The following is a 21,512-nucleotide window of genomic DNA, read 5'->3' on the forward strand; positions in this document are numbered from 1 at the left end:
GACTTAGTCGTTGATTTGGCCACGGCAGGTGATGTAGGGCTGTATTCGTGTGGCGAAAAGGCGCTTCAGGAGGTTGAGTACTTGGTGTGGACAAACTGTTCCTGTGCTGGAAAAGACAAAGAAAATGACAACTCCTCTCTCGAGATGGTATTTATCTGTGCAGGAGGAAGCTAAGCTTTCCCTGAAGGTTTTTGTTATGGAAAGGTTATCTGTTTCTGGTTTGGGAGGAATTACGGACAATGAAGTATTTTTTTTCCCTTGGAATAGGTTATAGACCTGTGTGCATATCAGAAAAACTGTAGGTAATGCTTAGCTTGGAAGGTGGGATTGAATGGACAGTGTATGGGATGTATGGGAGGGGGTGAGAGAGCCGGAAATTTGAGTCTGGTCGTAACGGAGAAATAGGAGGACTAGAGAGATGTGCAGAATCTTGAAGGATAGGTGCTTACCCAGCCATGGGACTGTGCCAGAACTGTCTTTTTTTAGAGAGCAGATGAGTTTCCCTGGGAAAGCACTCTGTTAGAAAAGGGCAATGATGTATTCTTAATTATGCACATCTAGGGAATTGTGTGGGCTTTTTTTTTTTTTTTTGGTGGAGTTACATGAGAAAGTGCTTATCCTTGGGGATTTCAGGATTTCAGTCTACCTTTTAAAAGTTTTAATGATGAAGGTGCTTAGGCTGTGGGTTTTTTTCCTACATTAAGGTCAGTGATTGCATGCTTATCCTTCTAGAGCACTAAGGGGAAGGTGAATTTACTTGCTGTCATGCTTGTAAGATCAGTGTTGGTATGGGTTGCTCTTGTGTACTTTCTGGTGAATAACCATTGTTTATTGTTCTTTAGCCTTTTCTTCTGAGAGCTACAGAACAACTTCCAACAAATTTTCTTCTTGGTTCTTGCAGACCATGTGACTGCAGGTGTGCACTGGAACTGTGCATTGTACGAATGTTTGCTGCCTCTTGACCGGGAAAGGTAGTTGTATGTTAGAAATTCCAAGTTGGATAGACTTTTGTTGTTGTTGTTTAAAAAGAAGGCAAAAAAGTGCAAGTAAAATTTAGTAATTTGGTAGATTGATGAAGTCTTTCTTGTAGGAGGTACAGATTGCTGTCTTTCTTATGCTTTCTAGCTGTGGGAAGATGAGGATGCTGTAAATAAGGCACCTGGTGGGGAGGAACTGCAAGTTGGATGGATTATGAAAGTGGTTGCTGTGTTCTTGTACTAAAGAATTAGAGCTCCTAAAATGGCTTCTTTCCCCCATCCTCCTTTGATCGTAATAGGACCAGTTTGGGTTTTTTTTGTCCACTTTGATTACTATACTATTGTTCTCATGTGTGTTGGTTTTATTTTTAAGTAACTTGCCAAAAGTATGCGTTGAAACTTCTACATTCTGTTTTAATGTGGAGAAAATATTGAAGAAAGGAACTGTTTAATATTTTTAGTTGTCTGCTCTGAATTTATTGCTTAAAGGAGTAGTGTAACCTCTGATATAAGAGTGCATGTGACAAAATAGAACTGGATTAGTATGTTCCCCTAAGGAAAAATAATGGCTTTTTGTAATTACTTATATTGATTATAAATACCTTATGCATTCTTTATTTGTGCAAGACACATCAGCTATGATTTCTATGTTGAAAGCAAGTATAAAAGAAGTACTATTTCTACTGTTGTTCCATACATGTTATTTCTACTACACAAGAGGAATATAATACATTCTACTGTAATGCCCATACTGAAATGAAAATGGGCCCAAGAGGAGGGGAAGGAATAGCACAAAGAAATAGGAAAAGAATGGACGTCAGGTCCTACCCCGTTTTGTACTTTGGCTTAGTGTAGACATTAATAACCCTCTAATACTTTTGTGTGGGGCAATAGAGTTTCCATATGATAACAATCGCAGAAAGGCTAAGTGCAGAGTCCTTTGGCTGCTGGTGTAGCTTTGTGCACTGTGCTGTGAACTGTTAGCTAATGATGTCAACCTATGTTGCAAGTAGGTGTGTGCTGCTTATTGATCCTGGTCAATGTGCTTTTTTTTGCGATTTTAATTAATGTGTGTGTTGTCTAGATTGCGTGGCTGAGAGAGTAACGCCTTATTTTTAAAAATATTTTTATTTTTGAAGGTGGTGTGCTCTCAGCTTCCCTGAGTTTAATTCAGATCTGGATGCTTGCCATCTCTGAAAATAAGGTTACCAAACAAAATATTTTGACGTAGTTTTTCCCTATCAGAATGCTCAGGCTTTAGTATTATTCCCCTTCTCATATCTGGAAGATGCTTCAATGAAGAAACTGCAGTTACATAAAACACTAATTCTTCAAGACTAAAATTAATGACAATGATATGCAAATTACTAAACTCTTCTTACTGCACTAGTAAACTTAAACACTTAGTACAGTCAGACTGATAATTAACATATCTGTCTATTAGTCTGTGATAGAGGAAACTGTTGATGGCACAGTCTATCAAATATTTTAATAAGAATTTGCCAGCAGAAGGAATTTGTACAATATTGGAATAACTTGTTCTTAACCCTGTGCTTAGGCCAGTAAAAATGATGTCTCTTTTTTTGTGGTCGGAGATTATGCCAGCTCTCATTGGAGACAACTGCTTGATTGTATATCGAAGACTGGAGGCCGTTGCCGTATTGATTTTAGTACTGCTAGCAGCACCGTGAGCTGCATTGTTTCCCTGTGGCAGTAATATGGGATCCTGACAAGAGCTGGACTTTTCACATAGCCCAGAGGCTGAGCATTGCTAGTGGAGCGGTCTGGGATGTCATGTAGAAAATTAAGTAACAAAACTTAAGCCTTGGATGCTTTTACATTTCTAGTTATTTTCCTTATAAGTATCGCTTTTAAATGTAATTGAAGTATCTGAAAATGCTATTACTCATCTCAAAAGCTAGGTGTGGTTGGTAGGGGACTGGTTTTGAGCGCTGAAGTTCAGCTCTGTGTTGTTGATGTAACTGTCAAATGTTAAACTCTTTTCTCTTGGGGAGTGACTTCAAAATTGTTGGTACTTTCCAAGAGCCAAAAATTTCTTCCCTCGTTTTCATTTTGCTTGGTCCTTTTTTTATTATTATTTAATAGTTACTAATATTATGAAATATATTTTTAATTAAAAACCACAAACATTCACACTTTTTTTTTTAAGCTGTATGTTTTTCCATGTCACTTCAGTGGACACATCTGGGATTTGGCTATAAAAGCAAAACAGACTCCTTGAACATACATGTTTCCACCTTTTAGAATTTCTAAGGAAGTTTCAGTCCACTCAGCAGGTCAGTTTGCTCCGGAGTGGAAATATGCGCATTCAGGGCATCTGTTTTCCTGTTGAAGCCAGGTCCCAAATCTCTATCCTAATTTTGAAAAATACCATGACCCTGTTCTTTGTAATTAGCTGTTGACTTGCCTGAAGGCACAATGAGTATACGTTAACACGTGGACTGACTCTCTCTTGCATTTTGAACACTGGAAAATATACATTCTTTGCCCTTTTGTATTGTTTCTTGGCCATCACCATCGTCACAGAGAAGGTGGCCTTAGTAAATGTTTTCTTCCCTTTCTGGCCTGATGTCTCAAGATGCTTAGTTACTTTCCCATAGCTCTTTGTGGGTGGAGTGGATTCCCACTCTGGAACTAGTTTGTGTTCACTCCCTTGAAAGTGATTGAAGAAGAAATTTTGTTTTAAAACTTTTAAGAAGCTAGAACAATGTCTCTCAGTGTGGGAGTGGACCAAATCCCACAGGCCTCATAATGTGTGATAGTTGAATGGCAGACTTCCTGGGTTTTCCCTCCAGGCAATTTATTAGAAAATACTTCTCAGATCTGAAATTTTCTATATTACTTAGGTATTTTTATTATATTTAGGGTTTTTTTTTTAATAAAAGTATGTAGTTTAAGGGGAAAAAAAGGGCAAAAACCTGAGGTTATGGCTTTACTCTGACTGAAGTCTTCCAAGGTAAGAACCGATAACATTGATAAGCAGCACTTACTAAGCAGACTTCGAAGCAGTATCTGACAGCAAGGTTGGGAAAAAAGACAACTAGCTATAAATGCCATTGCGTGTGTATTTAAGAGGAACATCTTTCACTCCAAAGGTCTAGTGCTTCTGAGTGGTTCATAGTCTTTACTTGCAGAATTGTTTTTAGTATCTGATTTAATGGTGTCTGAGATAATGGTACTAGCCTCTGCAAGTTACTCTATAAATAGTTGTAAGCATTGTGTAATTTTAGTCATGGTATAGTCAGTTAAGCATGGTGATGAATTATCTCTGGAAAAATTTAAATCATTTTATATCTTTATATAAATTGACTTAGGAGGAACAAGTGAGTTAACAATATTTAATTAGTATTTCTGTGTCTTTCAGAAAGAGCAGCATTGCTTTTTAGCTCTTCACTGAAATATACCTGCTGCTTGAGAAAGCTACAGGACAACCCAGAAATTTTATTAGCAGTGCCTATGGTACCTGAAGAATGCAGAACTGCAGCATGACTGCTAATAGAATGAGAAATTACTGTTTGTTTATTTTTCTATTCATGTCTGCTTCTGTCAGCCAGGACTCCTGTTGGCACTCAGCTGGTTTGTGGTGCTTCTTCTCCCCTTCTTGTCCCCATCCTATGCTTGTCTTTGCTGGCCTGACTCCTCCAAATACAACAAGGAGGAAAAATAAAAGCTTTTGAATCAAGCTTCACATCTGTTTCCATCTCCCCTGGCAATTTCTGCTTCCACACAGTTAAGTGGCAGAAATGTGGCCTTACTTGACCTTTGGTCACAGATTTTTCCTCTCCGGTCAAACAGCCGGTCATTTGACCTTGTCTTAGGCAACTACTGCTCTTCAGCTAATCCTCCGGTTTCCTCAGTCCTCTTTCCCAGCCATCACATCATCTTCTTTAAATACTGTTCTCCCTCTTGCAGGCCTTTTGCAACCCCCAGTCTGTGGGTGTCCTGTGTACCTTGCCCTTGTTTTGGCCTCCCCGGTCTTTGCTTGCTCTGCTTTGCAGTTAGCACACCCTCACCCTCCGTTTCCTCCATGCCTCCATTCTTCTTCTAGAAAAAGTCGCATGACCATACAAACTTCCTCTGTGAAAGATGTCTTGTCTTTTCCAAACAGCATTGCACCCTAGCTATGTTGAATCTTAGCTTGTTTCCTGTTTTTTTTTTTAGTATCTTTATTTAAGTTCTCTCCAGTTTCTTTTACTAAGAAGGGAAGATCTTCTTGTGCTTTACTCTTGGTATAGAGAAAGTACTCATCTGCTTCTCAACCCTGCCTTATACATGTTCAGAACCTGAGTGTTTTCTCAGAACAAGTTACAGTATTTTGCAGGCAGTGAACTTCAGTTACCTATTTATCATAAGGTCGGCTGACATATAATTCTTTTAATACCTTGGTATCTTTATTTGTAAACCAAAGCAGTTAAGTGCCTCCACAGATTGTGAAAATTAATTGCTGGAAGTTAACTTATGCCTCTTGGAAAGGTAGAAAAATAGGAGTCCCATCTTTTGGCTATCAGAGCAGTTCTGAAAGTTGGTATCAGTACAGAGCAGGGCAGGAAACCTGCACTGCTGTGATTTACTCCTTTTGTTCTGGGTACAGTTAAGAGCCTTGTCTCATCTTGTGTGTCTGGCAGTGTTAAGAACTGAAAAATGGCTAAGAACTTAAAAAAAAAAAAAAAAAAAAAAAGCCTGATTTAGTTAGTTAATAAGCAGAAGAGCCTTGCCTTGCTGCGGTGAGTCACACTGAGAGAAGAAATTTAAACTCAGGTGGGATTTTTTTATTAATATTGTTCTTCTTGTTATATTTTGTGGTTTCTGAAGACATTTTTTAGTAAAACTGTGGAGCAAAAAGCAATAACAGATAGAAGTCATACATGGCAAAGTGAATCAAAATCAATAATTGAAAGCCAACAGAGGCATTAAGTGTGCTGTGCGCCAGAGGGAATGGCCTGTAAGAGAGAGGAAAGGATGAACTGAGGATCAAACCAAACCGGCTTTGTTGATTATAGCGGTGTTGCCCATGCCTTTAAGAAGCGACCTGAATAGACTGTATGGTTTGTATTGCATCTTTTGTCAATACATGTTTTTAACTTACAGATAATTGCAACAAGATTTTAAATGCTGGTTAAATGGGAACAAAAGAGAGAAATACACAAAACGAAAGAAGAAAGAGCTCTTTTTCACCGTTTTTGTGGAAGTGTTCCCATGTGTAGCTGTTTACCCACCACACCCATGCCTTGGTAGGGTAACTTTGTATTTGCATGGGTGCCCACCATCAAAATACTCCCCAACAGAAATTATTTTTGTGTTGTATTTTAATCTGTGCTACATCAGTGCTATGCAAAATGGTTAGTCTAGCTCCATGGTTGGTTGCTTTAAAAAAAAAGAGTTGCTTGCAAACAGTAACTTAGATACAACCACAGAATGTAAATCAGTCCTTACATCTGTATTTTCCGTGTCATTGGCTTAATCTACATAGGAAGAAACACAGATGAGTGCTAGAAGTTACTGCTCAAGCAATAATTATGTTAACCATCCACTACAAATTTTCGTGTCTGGTACTCTTTAAGAAAATTGCCTTTCCTTAAGGAAAGGAACTGAAGTTCATGTTAGACTCCCATTGACTTCAGACACAGGAATTGGAACATTCATCTTACTTTAACAGTAGTCTGTGCCAAAATCACTGCGATATAGTTTAGCTGTGGTGCTACTTGTTTCACCAAAATAAGCTATGAAGCATAAATTTGGCTTTGTTAGTTCAAATGATTTGACAATCTGGCATCTTTGTCGTAATGCTACATCTTTCAAATTTTCTTTCAAAGATTGGTTTCAAGTAAGGTTTTCTTAATTGTCAGCTTGCAATGTCTGTTTATATCTTCTTCCTTGTGCTGTGTGTAGAGATGTGCACTAAATTAATGGGAAAGCAATTAGCCAAGCTCCGGATTCTGTGCTTGACTGACACTTCTAGCTGTGAACATATTATAGCTGTCTGTCTGGTCTTCACAGCTTCTGTTTGAGTTTTAGGTGAAACTGGAGATAAAGATGCTGAATCTCTGAATGGTGTAAAAGCTCGTGATGTTACAAAGGTTACATTCATTTGAGGCACGGAGGCTTACATTTAGCTGCTGATATGTCGGGAAGGGTTGTAATAGCACGTTATAGAGTCTAATCTAACTGCGGTTTTGTACTAGCATATTTGCTTTCAAGTAAGAGTAAATGTGAGCCTAACCTTATTCTGGAATACAAATGTTTTCTGATATATTTTTATCTACAGCTCTAGGTTTAGTACCAGTCTAAATGCGTCTATGCTGGCAACACCCTTTCAGTTACATTTGTTCAAAACCTGTGTGTATACAAACACTGATGGGAAATCTGAGCTTTGGAATTTGCTTTCTGGTACAGATAAAGTTTGTAAGCTTCCCCTGGAGAGTCTGAATGGAAATCAGGATTTGAGGAAGGTCATTTATCGCTTACAAATGACAATCATCAAGTCTTAGAAAGTAAGTTCTGCTGCATGACTACACCAGTCTCAGTTACCACAAGGGAGAGTGCAGGACAGAAGGAAAGCCAGGCTGTTTCTTTTGGTAAGCAACATGCACTTAGATTTAAACTGATTATCAAACTGTACCCATAGGCTGTGGTTTCATGTAACAGCTCAGCCAGTCTAGAAGGTTGCTGCTGCTGAAAGGAGTGATCCTGCTCCCACAATTAAGTTTCCATCGTTTCCTTTTTGCCAGCTCTGCGCGTTGGACCCATCACTGAGCCATTTCAGCTCAGTCACCTTGTTGAGAACTACTCACTGCTGGATTAATGAGTTTAATTGATTAGTGAAAGACCTGATGAGCATTAGAACTGGCATAAAGGAAGGAGTGGAGACCACACAGTAGTAATATGAGTATATATCCAAGAGTATAGTTCAGACTCTTCCCTCCCCCGCCCCCCAGTTTAAACTGGTCTACATCCTTGCTGTCATGTTTGTACCAGTTCTGGTATATGCTCAGCCAAGTCATAAGCGTGATCAGGGACCTGATTTGGCTGAAAATTGGTTTGACTCACTGCCCTCCCACTCACCAACTTTTTGCTTCTCTGATCCGATCACTGCACAGCCTCAAAAGCGCTTGTAGGATGGTGGAGATAAAAGGCACGTGTGGTCAGGGTGGGGTGGGAGTGCTCAGTTACCCTTTCAGATGACCACCAGTACTTAAGTCGATTTAAAATGATCATAACTGCAGGCTTAGTAAAGTTTTCGAGTTCTATATTGCTTATACAGCAGGCATATTTAAATTTATTTAAAAATTTAATGCTGGAGGGGGATTTTCTTCCTTTCTAACTGTTCTGGAATTCATTTGATTGACAAGTGGTAGCAAAAAATGTGAGTATATAGAAAGACGGCAGTGTTTTCTGTCAAGAAGTAGATTATAGAGGCTTGAGGGAGTAGTAGTCTGTCGTTCTCAGGGAAACTATTAAATTACTGTAGAAACCTTAATCCAAATAATAGGAACTATATCCTGTTCCTTATCAAATAAAGATGTTAATCATCTTTTATTGTTTCCCATACTGTATTTATCACCACAGTGTCTCCATAAATACATCTGGCAACAATATTTTCCAGGCCAATTATTAAGATTTATATCCTTTAAATGCTTACTCTAAGGCTTCATGTTTTCATGCCTGCAATGTGCTTTTCTGACAACTAACACTTTTAAATTACTATTCCTTGAAAGTAAGTCTTCACCTGTTCCCTTTCTCAGTTTATTCTCTGTCTACCAATTTGGGTGGCCAAATTATGTAGGAAGGGATAGGGAACCGCAGAGGGAAAGAAATCTGCTGTTAACTCCCTTTTGTGGTGCTTGTTCACCTTCATAACTCTTGGGTTATGAGTGAATTACGGCTATTTCTGAAGCTTTTCTGGTACCTGTAAAAGCACAGTAGTGCTGTCTGGTAGCTACATACGTGGAAGTGCATTTGCATGCTATTATTGATTATGGATTATGTCAGCTTTTGAAAATGTCCACAAAGATGCTGATTTGCTTTAAATGGCAGTTTCCTCATACCTATAGCAATGGTAAACTAGAGAAGCCACTGTCTATATAATTTCACAGAGTGATGACTTTTTGTTTTTCTCTGCATCATATTCTTGGTCTAGCTGTGTGCGTGTCTCTCCAACTGAATATTTCATTCTTGTTACCCTCCTTTGAATTTTTAATTGTGTTACATCATCATTAATTTGTTCTTTCTGCTCAGAAATTGGGAAGCAGAGTATTTGGGGTGGTCTGTAGTCTGAATGCTCTCAAAGCTGCACCTCAGTTGTTGTCCCTATGACAAATGGCAAGACAGCATGAGATCTCAGACTAGTGGTATCTGGGGGAATTTTTGAATTAATGGAATGATTTTGTGCTATATATTAAGTTACTTCATCAAAGAGAACAATGCAGTAGGTTTGTTTTGGTTGTTTTGTTGTTTGGTTTTGGTTGTTGTGTTTTTGGTGTTTTTTTTTCTGAGAGCTGAGTCATACTTTATTCACTTTTTCCCAAAAGAGGACAGCCTTTAATAAATCTGTAGGCGAAGTGATAAACGTATTATAAGGAGTCAAAGGGATTTTTTTTTTTCCCTCCCACTGAAAATGAGTCAGCAGTTAAATTATCTTGAAAGAAAATCAGGACTGAGTTTGTTGTTTGGGTTTAGCAAATGTTTACATTTTAAGAAAACATTCATACTAGTGGTGTTCAGAGTGACAAATTGTGTAAGTGGTCTCCTGTATAGTGAAGTGCGTGTTAGAATCTCTCCCTAAATATCTATCAATCTGAAATATTCTTATTTGATTAGAACAGCAGATATCTGATGGTTTACTAAAACAGACAATATTCTCAATTTAAACCTTGTTTTTCTTGCAAGGCAAGATAGGCTGAGATCCTCACTGTCAAGTGTAATTACCACGTGAAGTAGTTTCATCTCATTCTGGATTTTGTGGTTATATCATATAAATGATGAGAAGTGGTAGTGTGAAAAAGCTTGGCAGAAGCATTTGTATGTAAATAGGAAGACTCATTTGTATTTTCAGTGTTTTGGTCAGGAAGAATAAAGCGACTTGACTTTTGGGGGGACTTGCTCTAAAATACTATGGAAGGGGAATAGGTAGCTCTGCTGGAGGTCTTGTTATGGGCTGAAGGAGCCTCCTCTGTGTATCTGTTTAAAATACTTTCATTTGAATGTTTAGCTTACCAGTTAACGAGGTAGGACAGACTGATGAAATAAAAGGAGTGGTGAAAGTTTGCATGAATGCTGACATGTTTGACAGATGCATTGTTTAAGCTTAGATGTATTAAATACTCGAAAAGCTTTGCCAAGGGGCTCAAGTTAGGCTGTGGCTGCAGGGTATATAGATCTACCTAGGCTGGCTTTGAGCTGGTAGTGCTGTAATTGTAGCAGCAATGGCACTCGGCGCAAGCTGTGAATCCTTTTAGAGAAGTCTGACCAATACTTGGGTACTTAACCTTCACTGAGTTTTGTGCTGCCATCACCATGCTCTTGTTTGCTCAAGCAGTGACTAGTTTGAGTAAATGTACACAGCCTGTAGAGTAAATAAACCCTTCATAAACCCAAGAAGTTGTTGAGCTTTTTTCCTGCAGTCTTTTTAAAAATTGATTCTCTTGTAAAAAGCGGTTATAAAAATGAAGAATGGTTTAAGCAAAGGGAGTAAGATACAAGCACTGAGAGAGCAGGGAAAATGCGGATGATTGCGATGAGATTGGTAACGCAGTTCTTTCCATTTTGTGTTGCTATAGAAGAATTCAAAGTTCACCAGACTGTAGCTTGCCGTTGCCTCTTGAAATACTCTGATATGCATTCAAGCTTACCAACACTGCGTTTCTGAGAAGATTCACTGATGGTAGCAGCGGGATGCAGCCAAAATGCTTTCTATCGGATACCATCTATTGTGATGTCCAGTTGACGTTTCCAACACTGTGATTCATCCACTGCTGCCCTATTTAAGTTATCACTGAACTGATGAGCCACAAAGCATGGTTGATTCTCTTGAAAAAATTCTAACAAATAGTGTTTTCCTGAAATTTTATGAGGGATTGTCCTCCCCACCTGCCAAAACATCAATGGGAGAAATGAAATAGAGTAAAAACTAATGATGGCAAAATGCCTCATGCATTGAGTTGAAACGTCCGTGGAGAAGATGAAGTATGTGCGCAAAACTGTCTGATGGCAATGCTAGTTAAAAGGTGAAGGAAAGAACCAGCTACTATGATAAGGGATGTAGGAAAAACCAGGCTATAACAATGGAGGTAGGGGACTATCCTTGGGAAGAAATGGTGCTTTTAGCAACTGAAAGATAAATTGCTGGAAAAAAATTCAAGCCCACTTCTATCAACATGGACATATGTGATTAACTACATTCCTGTGATACTTGATGTGAGTGAACACTGTTCCACTGCAGTCTAATATAAATAATGTTTAACTAGGCATAAATTTAAAACTAGACTTCAGTTACCTGGGGCCGGAGTGACTAAATGTGTAGAAGACGTGAGGAGTATTACTTACCACATGAAGTGGGCTTGTCCAAAACTGGGAGGAAGTCAGGTGTGATTCCACTTTACTGAGTGCAAATGGAGTGTCAGGGAATGGAGATTTGGACCCCGGAACAGCAACTGGCTGGTTTTGTGTCCAAGAAAGAAGATGAGGGAGGCAATAACAAAGCAAGGAAGTAGTTAACATGTTGTGAGTTCCATGAAAAGGGAGGAATAAGTGGGAAGTGGAAAAAAAATCAGGAAGGACGAACAGTGTGTTGGCTTTTTTCCATGTAATTATGCATGAGGATGTTTGCTGTATAAATGTACTTTGGGGAAGATTTCAGTAAAAATGGTTGCACATCAAAGATACAGGACAATATGTTGTCTTACTAACAAGTGCTAAGTGATGTTTTTGGTTATTGGTGTTTGACCTAAACGTCGAAGTGCTGTCGTGTTTATTTGCCTGCTGGACACTTCTGCATCGATTTAAACCTGTAGCACCAGAGGTAGCTTTGGTGCTGATCTTCAGCAACGCTTCACGGTGAAGAGCAGCTACTCCAGCTGGTGGAAGTGGGAACAAGATCTTTAGGGACGATGCACCTGTGAAATGCAAGCAACTCATGTAAAATGCCATGGAGGTGGTCTTAGAAACAGCTATGCAAGTTTTTACAACATCATGTCAAACATTACTTAGATGTTATTGCGTATATGGCTATTCAACTGTGCAAGATTAATTAAGCCATTTAAAGGATCTTTGTTTTCTCTTCCCTTTGTTTTTGTTCTCTTCTAGATTGAATAAATGGAAAGATTCTCTTCTATAATACAAACACCTCCATTTCTTTAGATTTTAATTATTTTAATTTGGTGGTGGCTTTTCTTTTTTTCTGAGAACCTTGATGTAGTGTGTCATACAGCGTTTAACAAAAAAAAGGAAATAGAATAGGGATAGGCACTGCTGAGACTACAAGTTATAGTGGAAAGGTGTGTTTCAGTCATTCAACTTCAATGAAAAAATAGTATTACTTTCAGACTTTAATAATATATTGCAGACTTCCACTTGATGTTAATATAATACTTATAATGTGGTTAGATGTTTGTAACATGCAGTGCTCAGCTGAGTATTTTTGATCCTGCAATTACTGATTTACTGTAATAAATAAAAAGATACCGTAACAGATACAATGCAGCAAGGCTCCATTCCGCATCATAAGTGATTTCTACATTTGTCAGCAACACCAAGTTTTTATGTATATGGCATTAAATTTGTACTGGATTGTTTACCTGTGCGTGTTTAGTCAATAGAGAACAAATTGTGCATGTCAAATAACATTCAGCAGTAGGATAACCTAGAAGTTGTTGGATGAATGCAATGTCTCTGAAAGCCACGCTGCCCAAAATGGGGAACTGCCGAAGAGTTATTTCTGCAGAAGTACTTACTGGTGGTGACATTGGCAAACAACGGCATGTCTTCCTTTGCACAGCTGTGGGTTAGAATATAATTTTTTTTTTCCCTTCTCCCCCCCCCCCCCCCCCATCCTTTCTGTAGCTTAGCTATTGTCATTGCATGCAGTGAAGTACTTTGGAAAGGAGAGGTGGGACAATCCAGAGGGATTTATTGCCACTGAAAACTAAGGTGGCAAGTGACAAATCTGGTGTAATTGTCTGTCCCCAAATAAAATTAGAAAAGTGTATGCTGACCAGTAAGCTTTAGCCTTTTGTCTGGGTAAATAAAGTGCTTGAGGCTTCCAAATACAAGTTTGGGAAAAGCAAATAGTTCTGTTCATTATTTTTTTTTTTTCTTTCTTTCTTCAGTTTGGTCTGCCGCTGCTGAATATCTGGATGTAAGGGCAAATCTTGTTCCTTGAAAATAATGCAACCTCCGTTTCATAAGTCAGGAATTGTTTCTGTTCAATGTACTTATTAAAAAAACTGTAATCTGTTCCTTTACTTCTGGGTGCCTGTTACAGAACAACTGTATTGGAGTATATTTTAAGAGTGTGGGGGTTTTGGGGGTTGTGGGTTTTGATTTTTTTTTTTTTGTTTTTGTTGTTTGTTTTTTTTTTTTAATGGAATTCTGTTTGAAGAAAATAAAGAAAAGCTTTTTCCAGTCTAGATACACATCCTAGTGGCAGACACTTAGAGTAAAAATTTATATAGTAACATAATTGTGGCCCCGATATGATGTCATGATAGACAAAAATTAGTACTCTGAGGAAATAAGCATGAAGAAAAATGGACAGCCATATATTTTTATTTGTCCTTACTTCTGTCTCAGGCAATTGTGACAGGAAAAGAAAGAAAGAGGTGGAGAATGACAGAAGTATGACAGAGGTGATTATTTTTTTTCTCCAAGAAGTTTAGTGTACGTATAGGGTTTTTTTCTGATCTGTTTTTCAGATTTCAGCTATGTAGGACTGAACTCGTGATGTCATGTTTGACACTTTAAATATCAAGTAGAAAGCTTTGTGGCATTAATTTTATAAATAGACCCAGTCCTCAAAAATAGTCTTATTGATAATCGGCTTTGCCTGTCTTAATTCTGGAATGGTCACTACATGCTTGTGTAACTGGAAACTTTGTCATACATAAAATTTAATCCTTTTGGGAGCTGATCTGTGGAACAGCATTCAAGTAACTAGTCAACAAGAAATGTCTGTCTGTTCCTGTGTACTCCTTGAACTGAAATTTTGCTGTGCAGTGAGTGAGTTAAGAGAAAGTTGTATCTCTTCCACTGGAGTTTCTCTTTGTGTACTCCGGTAGTTTGGTGGTTCTCCTGTAAATTGATGAGTCCATACTGAAATGAATTTTGCTGCACTTCTTTTGAGTTCTTCTACCTGGTTAAGCCACATAATGGCATAGGCTGTACTTTGCTATAATGTTAGTGTTAAACAGGGAGGTGGTGATCCCTGTGCCTGACCTGAAGTGCCTATGCAAAATCTGTGGTGCTCGTTAGAAACAAAGCTAGTAATTTAATTGGCGTGTGTATAACTGTGTTATCAGTAGTCTATTTGCCCTAATGCTCTGGGGAAAAAAGTGCTGTTTACAGCTAATAAATTGTTGGCCAAAGGGACTTCTTGTTTGCTTGTTGATTTTTCAGTTTGGCATATCAATTTTAATTTAAATTCTTCTCAGTGCTATTTCAGGAGTTAAGAAATTGGGTCTTTGGGATTTTTGTTTGTTTCTTGATGAGTTAGGGCCCTAGTTAGGGAATTAGACTTTCCATGCTACTGCTCTTACAAAATACGGCATGTTCTGTGCCTGTTCATATCTTGTGTATAACACAAGATCCTGTTTCAGTCAGGCGTAGCTCCACCAGAACTGACCATCTATCGGGCTTTGTTTACTGGGTACCTCCTTGGTGTCGTTAAACATTGATAGCTGCGTTGCTGTGCATGGAAATAGGAGCGTAGGGACAGTGACTCTGGCAAGTTAATGAATACTGTCACTGCAAAATGTATGTTTTGGGTTGGGGATTTTTAACTTGATAGCCTATGATGGCAGATAAAAACTTTTTTTTTTTTTCAGTTCTGTTACAGACCTGGGGTGAGTTGGACCTAAATTCAGAGCAAGAAGTAAGCTATAAATGACAAAGGCCTAATTGAAAATCTATGAATGCGTCCATTTCCCACCTCTGGCTTCAATGCGTTTCCAGGTGGACTTGATCCAGCACCGTGTAGCCCGCCGTTACCTGCATCTGGCAGTTTGGATTTGGGTTCATACTTTCATTTTGGAAAATGGGGTCTCTGTATGGCCATCGTACAAATCACGCCCCAGAGAAGAAAAGAATTTTTTTTGTGAACTTAATCACTTATACTTAGTAGAAAGGAGGTAGTTGTCATGCGGTCTTAGGAAAATAAATCTTCTTTTGCTTTTACTTTTTATGTGTTTTAGGGGGTTGATGTGTTGCATAGCTTGTGGTCCTCAAGTTTATGTGCTTTGTATCACTGCAGTGTGGATATGCAGAGGTCTGTCCTGAGCCCAGTATATGTAGCACAGGTGCTGAAACCACTTCAAACTTAGTATCTGAACAAAAAGAATGATGTTAATACAGAGTTGCAGTGATGTGCGACCTGCAGTCCGATCTTTAAACTGTTCATTTTTTTGAATGCCTACAGCTGGTCCTGACAGCTGCCAGAGGTTGTTGTGGGGGTTGATTATTTATTTATTTTAGTACTTTTTACAGGTAGCTGCCAGGCTGCGGGGAGGGGGAATACTGTAAAAATGTAAATATTTAAATTACATTTCCTGCTTGGTGACTCTACCATCCCTCTTTCTGTTTGGGCGGGAGGATTTAAAAAGGATGAGTCTGTTGTTCCCCCAGCTTAAAGCACTTCAACTTTCTGCTCTTGTGGCATCCTTTCATCCTTCCATCCTCAGCAGAAGCAACTCTCGCCTTCAGAAGAAACACAACTTGGATGCTTTGCACAACAGCTTTGTGAAGGGAGCGGTAGCACAGGTGCTGCTGTCTCTCTGCAAAAGAAAGGCGGAAGGGGAAACAAGTAAACAAGGAGTTGATTGAGTCTTCTCTGGGGCCGGGGTGGTTGACTGATGTCTGCTATTGATTTGTTAACTTTCAAAATTAGTATTTGTAGAATTAAACAATTTTTTGTATGGTCTTCAAAACAGTGTTTGTAAGGTGAGCAATGGCCAGATTCCTCCATGTTTTGTTTTGGATGTGTGGATGTGGCTTCAGCCTGCTGGCCGGTAACTGCAGATGCTGAGCTGCCTGGCTGGACCCGTAGGGTTTAGCAACCTGCCCCTAACCACGGCATACAGCTCACTTAGGCTTCAGTGCCTCTAGCAGTTTCCTTTCAAGAGCTGAAACTGTGAGATCAAAACCACCTTCTTAGCGACAAGGCTGGCTTTTCATGCCTCAGAGGTGTGAAGCGGGCATTGCTGTGCCGGGACCAGTGACCTGCTCTCCCCTGGGTGGGGGAAGCAGCTTTGCAGGCAGCATCACCCTCTCTCAGGAGTCAGCGGGGAGTGGAAACGTAGGCAAACCCTTTGCCTTTGGAAGACTTCAGCAAGAGATCAAAGGCGACTCTTTAGCCTTGGGAAGCATTTTTGATACCTGGGCCTGGCTCCATGTGTGCTGTTTCTTTCTTGGTTTTGATCCGGCCACTTTCTTAACTCACTTGAAGCTTTGCTCTCAGTATGTTGTCTTTGCTACAGGTTCCTTTCATTTTCTGGAGAATACTCCTGTGCAGTTGGCTTTGCGCTATCCAGGTAGGGGTTACTGGCCAGAAAAACTGATGTGTTGATATTTAAGGTGATTAAAAAAAAAAAAACAAACTAAAAACAAAATGAGGGTTTCGGTAAAAAAGCAACATTAAAATTTCTTCAGTCCTGTATCTACATATACTTTTATCTACAGAGTTGAATAGATTAAGTGCTGTATTTTTTAGCACGATAAGCCTGCATAACCAGCAATCAATAAAACAAAGCTGTGCTTTTAAAAGGTCCTTTTGTTTGTGTCTGCTCTTACTCTAAGTCATCTGGTACTAAAAATAGATACAACTCACCCAATCGCAATGGCATTGACCATCTAGTGTTTTACCACTGTAGGGTCTAGATCTAATTCCAGCTGTTGGTAAGTCTAAATGTTTGATGCTAAAGTCACGTAGCCTTTGTAGTATGTTTTCACTACTTGCTTTTGGTGGGAAGCGTGTTGGGTATGATTTGTAAATGCTTCTGTTGGATCAATATTTTATGTATCTAGTCTGTGCTATACAGAGACTATAACTAAAAGGAAGTGATTCAGCCTTGCATGACAGAGTTGGAACATGTCCATAAAATGCTTTTGCGGAACAGATAGAGAATTGTGTAGAGGAACATCATTTGCCCAGTGCATTGCAACATGGAGATGGATCTTGTTCTAGGTCATCTGTCTCTTGTTTCTGTTTCTTATTTGAATTCTGAGGTGTGCAATATGAAACTGTCTGGCATCTAAACCAGCCTATACTTCTTGAGGTGTAAAGAAGTTAATGTTGCACGTGAAGATCAATATTCCAGGGTCAGTAGTTGTGTGGGATCTTGATAGGATCATACCATGGTACGGTATGGTTTTTTCAACAGTAACTGCATTGTAACAATCTTTAGGTGCTTTGTGGACATCCTACTGTTCCCTCTCTTGTACCACCAGACGAACTGCTAATGTGGTAAATACTGGAAAATAGTGTGATGTATGTGCGCCCTTGAGTATTTTTACCTGCTGGGAATGAGAAGAGTTTGATCTTATGATCAGTTATTTCACCATAGATTGTGGTCATCTTCTGGCAAACTTCTCTGAGTATACTGTGGTTTACCTTCTTTTGATGAACATGCAGAACTGAAGACAGGAAAGATAATGGCACCTAATTCTTAGCTTACGGGTTTTTCTGTGCTTTGTTCTTCCATAGTTATTAACTGAGCAGCTGTCACTTTGTTTTCTTTGACCTCAGCCTTTGAGAACTTGGTGCTTTGTTGCTCAGCCTTCACACACTATTCCTGTGCCTCGTGACTAAATTCCCAGTGTTTTGGAAAGAAGCACCAATAGAAATAATTCTGGTGCTGTGTTTTTTCCATTGCTTCCTTCATTGTATATAGAAAACTGTAGTTTTCTTTGGGAGATTGTTTTCTACAGAATTCCCTGCCTCATGCACCTCTAGTGCTGTGAAGATGTCTAATTACAATTCGACGCTACAGTCTAAGAAAACTTATCTTCCTTTGTTGCTTAAAGGACTCGGACTAGTTGTCCTGATGGCAACAGCTGAGCTAATGAGTAAAGATATTTTAAGAAGAACAAGCCCCAAACCTCAAACTTGCAGAATGGAGTATCTTATCTGTTAGTGACGTACCTTATCTTCTGTTTTATTTTCAGTTGCTCTTCTACAGCGGGTAGCAGAATTGGAAAAGGTCAATGCAGAATTTCTGCGCACAAAGCAGCAACTTGAGCAAGAATTTAATCAAAAGAGAGCAAAATTTAAGGAGTTATACTTGGCTAAGGAAGGTAAGTTCTCAATTCTCGGAATTACTCTAAAGTTTATTAAACTTCATCTTCAAATAATCCCTGTATGAAGAATGACCTTTGTAATGGCAACTACTACTCCCCATTTGCCCATGCACAGCACATGCTTGCTTTTTTTTTTTATGATAATTAGGATTTAAGGGGGATTTCTACTGGGATAGCTAACTGCATATCCAGCATGGTTAGTGGGATAAGGCATTGTGTCTGATTTGCCAAAGTGGAAAAGTGACAGTAGTCTTTTAAGTAGATATAATAACAAAAGAGACATGCAGAGAATAAAATTCAGTAGGTGGCTGTTTAGCTTCCTAGAATGAATTTTTAGAATTAAATTTAAAGATTTGCCTGCATGGCTAGGATTCAGCAGAGCGACTTGATGTATGTGCAGAAACACCACCACTGAGTTTTAATACTAACTTTCTGAAGTCATGGTGTGCTCATTCTCTCTGAACAGCAGATGATCTGGTAAGTGGAAAGACATAGTCTAGATGGTGTGCTGTTTGTACTATGTGGCTAGCTTTTTTTATGTAGTATTAATTTGTCTTAAATTTCCATCTGAGGTAGAATGTAAGCAGACAAAATTACCGAAATTTTAATACCAGCCAAGGGCATCTATTTCAATAACAGTCTTTATAGGAAAATTTGAACCATATGAGCTCAAATATTTCTCGAAGAGTTGGAGAGTAGAGATAGCTGTTGTTCTGAGAGCCAAATTGATTTATTTCTAACCCTGATGATTTTCCTGTCCTTAACATATGAAAGCAGAGCCAAAAAATAATGCATTAAGACTGCAGCTGCTTGTATAAGCTTATGAGAGCAGACGTACAACAGGCATAATGAAGATCAGATCATACAGAAGGCCTATTTCTTTGTGTTTCTAGCAACTGGATAAAAGGAAATTTAAGATACAAGACGCTACTGGTGAGATCAGCAATAATTCTCCCTTTTCAGAACAGTCAGAAAATAGAAAGTAAAAATCAGTTGTGACAAGGCAAAAAAAAAAATAATCCAACTTTCACATGTACTGAAGTGAAAGAACACCAGAGGAGAATATACAAGCAATTACTTTTCTACCCCCCACAAGCTTTTTTTCCCCTCCCTCTTCTCAAAGACCCTTTCTTAAATATACGTTGGGGTTGTTGCAACCCATCCTTAATACTGTCGTTTGAGAGCTAGTTATACAAATGGTACAGGATCTTTTTGTTTTGTTTTTTTTTTTAACATGAGGATTAATGCCCTTTTGAGTACCTGATTAGCTCTGGGTTCCATACTGAGGTAAGTGCTGGAGCACCAGGGTTGATTAAGCTTTTTGGTATTGAAGGAAATACATGGAGATAGCTTGATGTTTGTTGTATACTGGCCAGATGTTTCTGCTAAAAGTGATTGCCATTGAAATAGGCTATGTGGGCATAAAAGTATATTTTGTGTCAGTACTCTTAGAATTAATTGTATAATGTATATCTTCCAGAAATTTTTGCTTCAGATTAACCAAAAACTCAGGAGGATAATGTGAAATCAGTTTAATTTCTGTTTATAGTTGCAACAATCAGAGAAGTAGTGGATATTCCATTGAATGTATCAGGTTTTTTTCGGTAGGCGCTCAGTTCTAGCAAAGCCATGGCAAAGAGCAAATTAGGCTGCATAGTTTTCTTATGTGGGCTCCACATAGTGGTCACAGAGTGTTTCTGTTCAAGAAATATGAAGTGTTCTATTCAAATTCAGGACCAATTTGATGCCAGAAATGGGGGAAGAACTGTCTTCCTGTCTGTTCTTATCTTTTTCCAGATTTGTTACCAGAATGAATTAAATAATAGTGAACTAATTAAAAGCACAGTTCAGTTTCATCAGGTATATTGATTCATAGGTTATATCTACAGTGTCTGCTTTGTGGCTGCGTTCATGAGAAGGTACTTTTTTAGTAAAAGGCAAGGGTAAGTGAAGTCAAGAAGTAATGTTCCCTAAAGACACCTGCTAACGTTTGTTCAGTTGTTGTGGGTAGATGCTTTAATATCAGTGCTGCCATCACCCCCATGTTAGAGCACTGTTCTTTGCCATAGCAACTGTGGATACTCTTCAGATTGAATTTCTTAATCAAGCTAAATGTAAATAATACTTGTTTTCAGAGGACCTGAAAAGACAAAATGCAGTGCTGCAAGCAGCCCAAGATGATCTGGGACAATTGCGGACCCAGCTGATGGAAGCTCATGCTGAAATGGAGAACATCAAAGCTATAGCTACAGTATCTGAGAATACAAAGCAGGAAGCTATCGATGAGGTGAAGAGACAGTGGCAAGAAGAAGTAGCTTCGCTACAAGCTATTATGAAAGGTAACAACCGGGCAAGCTGCTGCTGCTAAGATCAGACACCTCTTTAGTATGCGCTTAGTGATTTGTGCCTGCTCTTGCACGGAATATGGATAGGTACTTTTCACGGCTTGGCAAAACTGGGCTGCAGAAGTGATGGATGAAGCGTAGCTCCTAAGTTTGTGAAAAGGAGCTTGGTGGTTCTTTTCTGTTAATATGAGGATAGAATTTAGAAGGAATCATGGCAATGAGAACTCCCACATATATGCAAAGCATTTTTGAGGGACTATGAATGTGATGCTTCATCCTTCCGTGAAGATAAGTATAATGCGTGTAATTTGACAAGTCTGAAAACAGCTTTAGGCTGACAGCGTGACTCTCTTCTGTGTAAACATAGTTCTGCTGTCAGACAGTTAAGCATCCCTCCAGTAGTATCACATGGACTTTTCCCTAGGCTAGTGACTGAACATGCTGCTCTGTATCAGTTGTAGGTAATTTTTTTTCTTCTTAATAGTTCTGAGCTATTCTTTGTTATGTTTGCATGTTGCACAGCTGTGGATGTTATGAGACAAATTACGGGCAAGAAACAAAATGCAGGGTGTAAACTGGGGATAGACTGTTGCCATAACTGGCTGTTTTCTTAAAGATTAACAAACAGGATCACAATATCCTGAGCCTACAACCTGTTGGTTGGAGG

General features: G+C 38.9%; 1 protein-coding gene across 1 annotated transcript in view; it reads left to right on the top strand.

The window, feature by feature from the left end:
* The first annotated feature begins 18,130 nt into the window (after nucleotides 1-18,130).
* The window catches only part of RABEP1 (rabaptin, RAB GTPase binding effector protein 1), a 31,137-nt gene continuing 27,755 nt past the window's right edge, over nucleotides 18,131-21,512 (top strand). The window contains exons 1-2 of the mRNA XM_009707085.1: nucleotides 18,131-18,497; nucleotides 20,636-20,839. Of these exons, the coding sequence (XP_009705387.1) occupies nucleotides 20,707-20,839 (133 nt within the window). The 5' untranslated portion in view covers nucleotides 18,131-18,497; nucleotides 20,636-20,706. The remainder of the gene's footprint in view (nucleotides 18,498-20,635; nucleotides 20,840-21,512) is intronic.

This window comes from Cariama cristata, unplaced genomic scaffold (assembly GCF_000690535.1).
Source record: "Cariama cristata isolate BGI_N322 unplaced genomic scaffold, ASM69053v1 scaffold17779, whole genome shotgun sequence".
Lineage (NCBI taxonomy): Eukaryota > Metazoa > Chordata > Aves > Cariamiformes > Cariamidae > Cariama > Cariama cristata.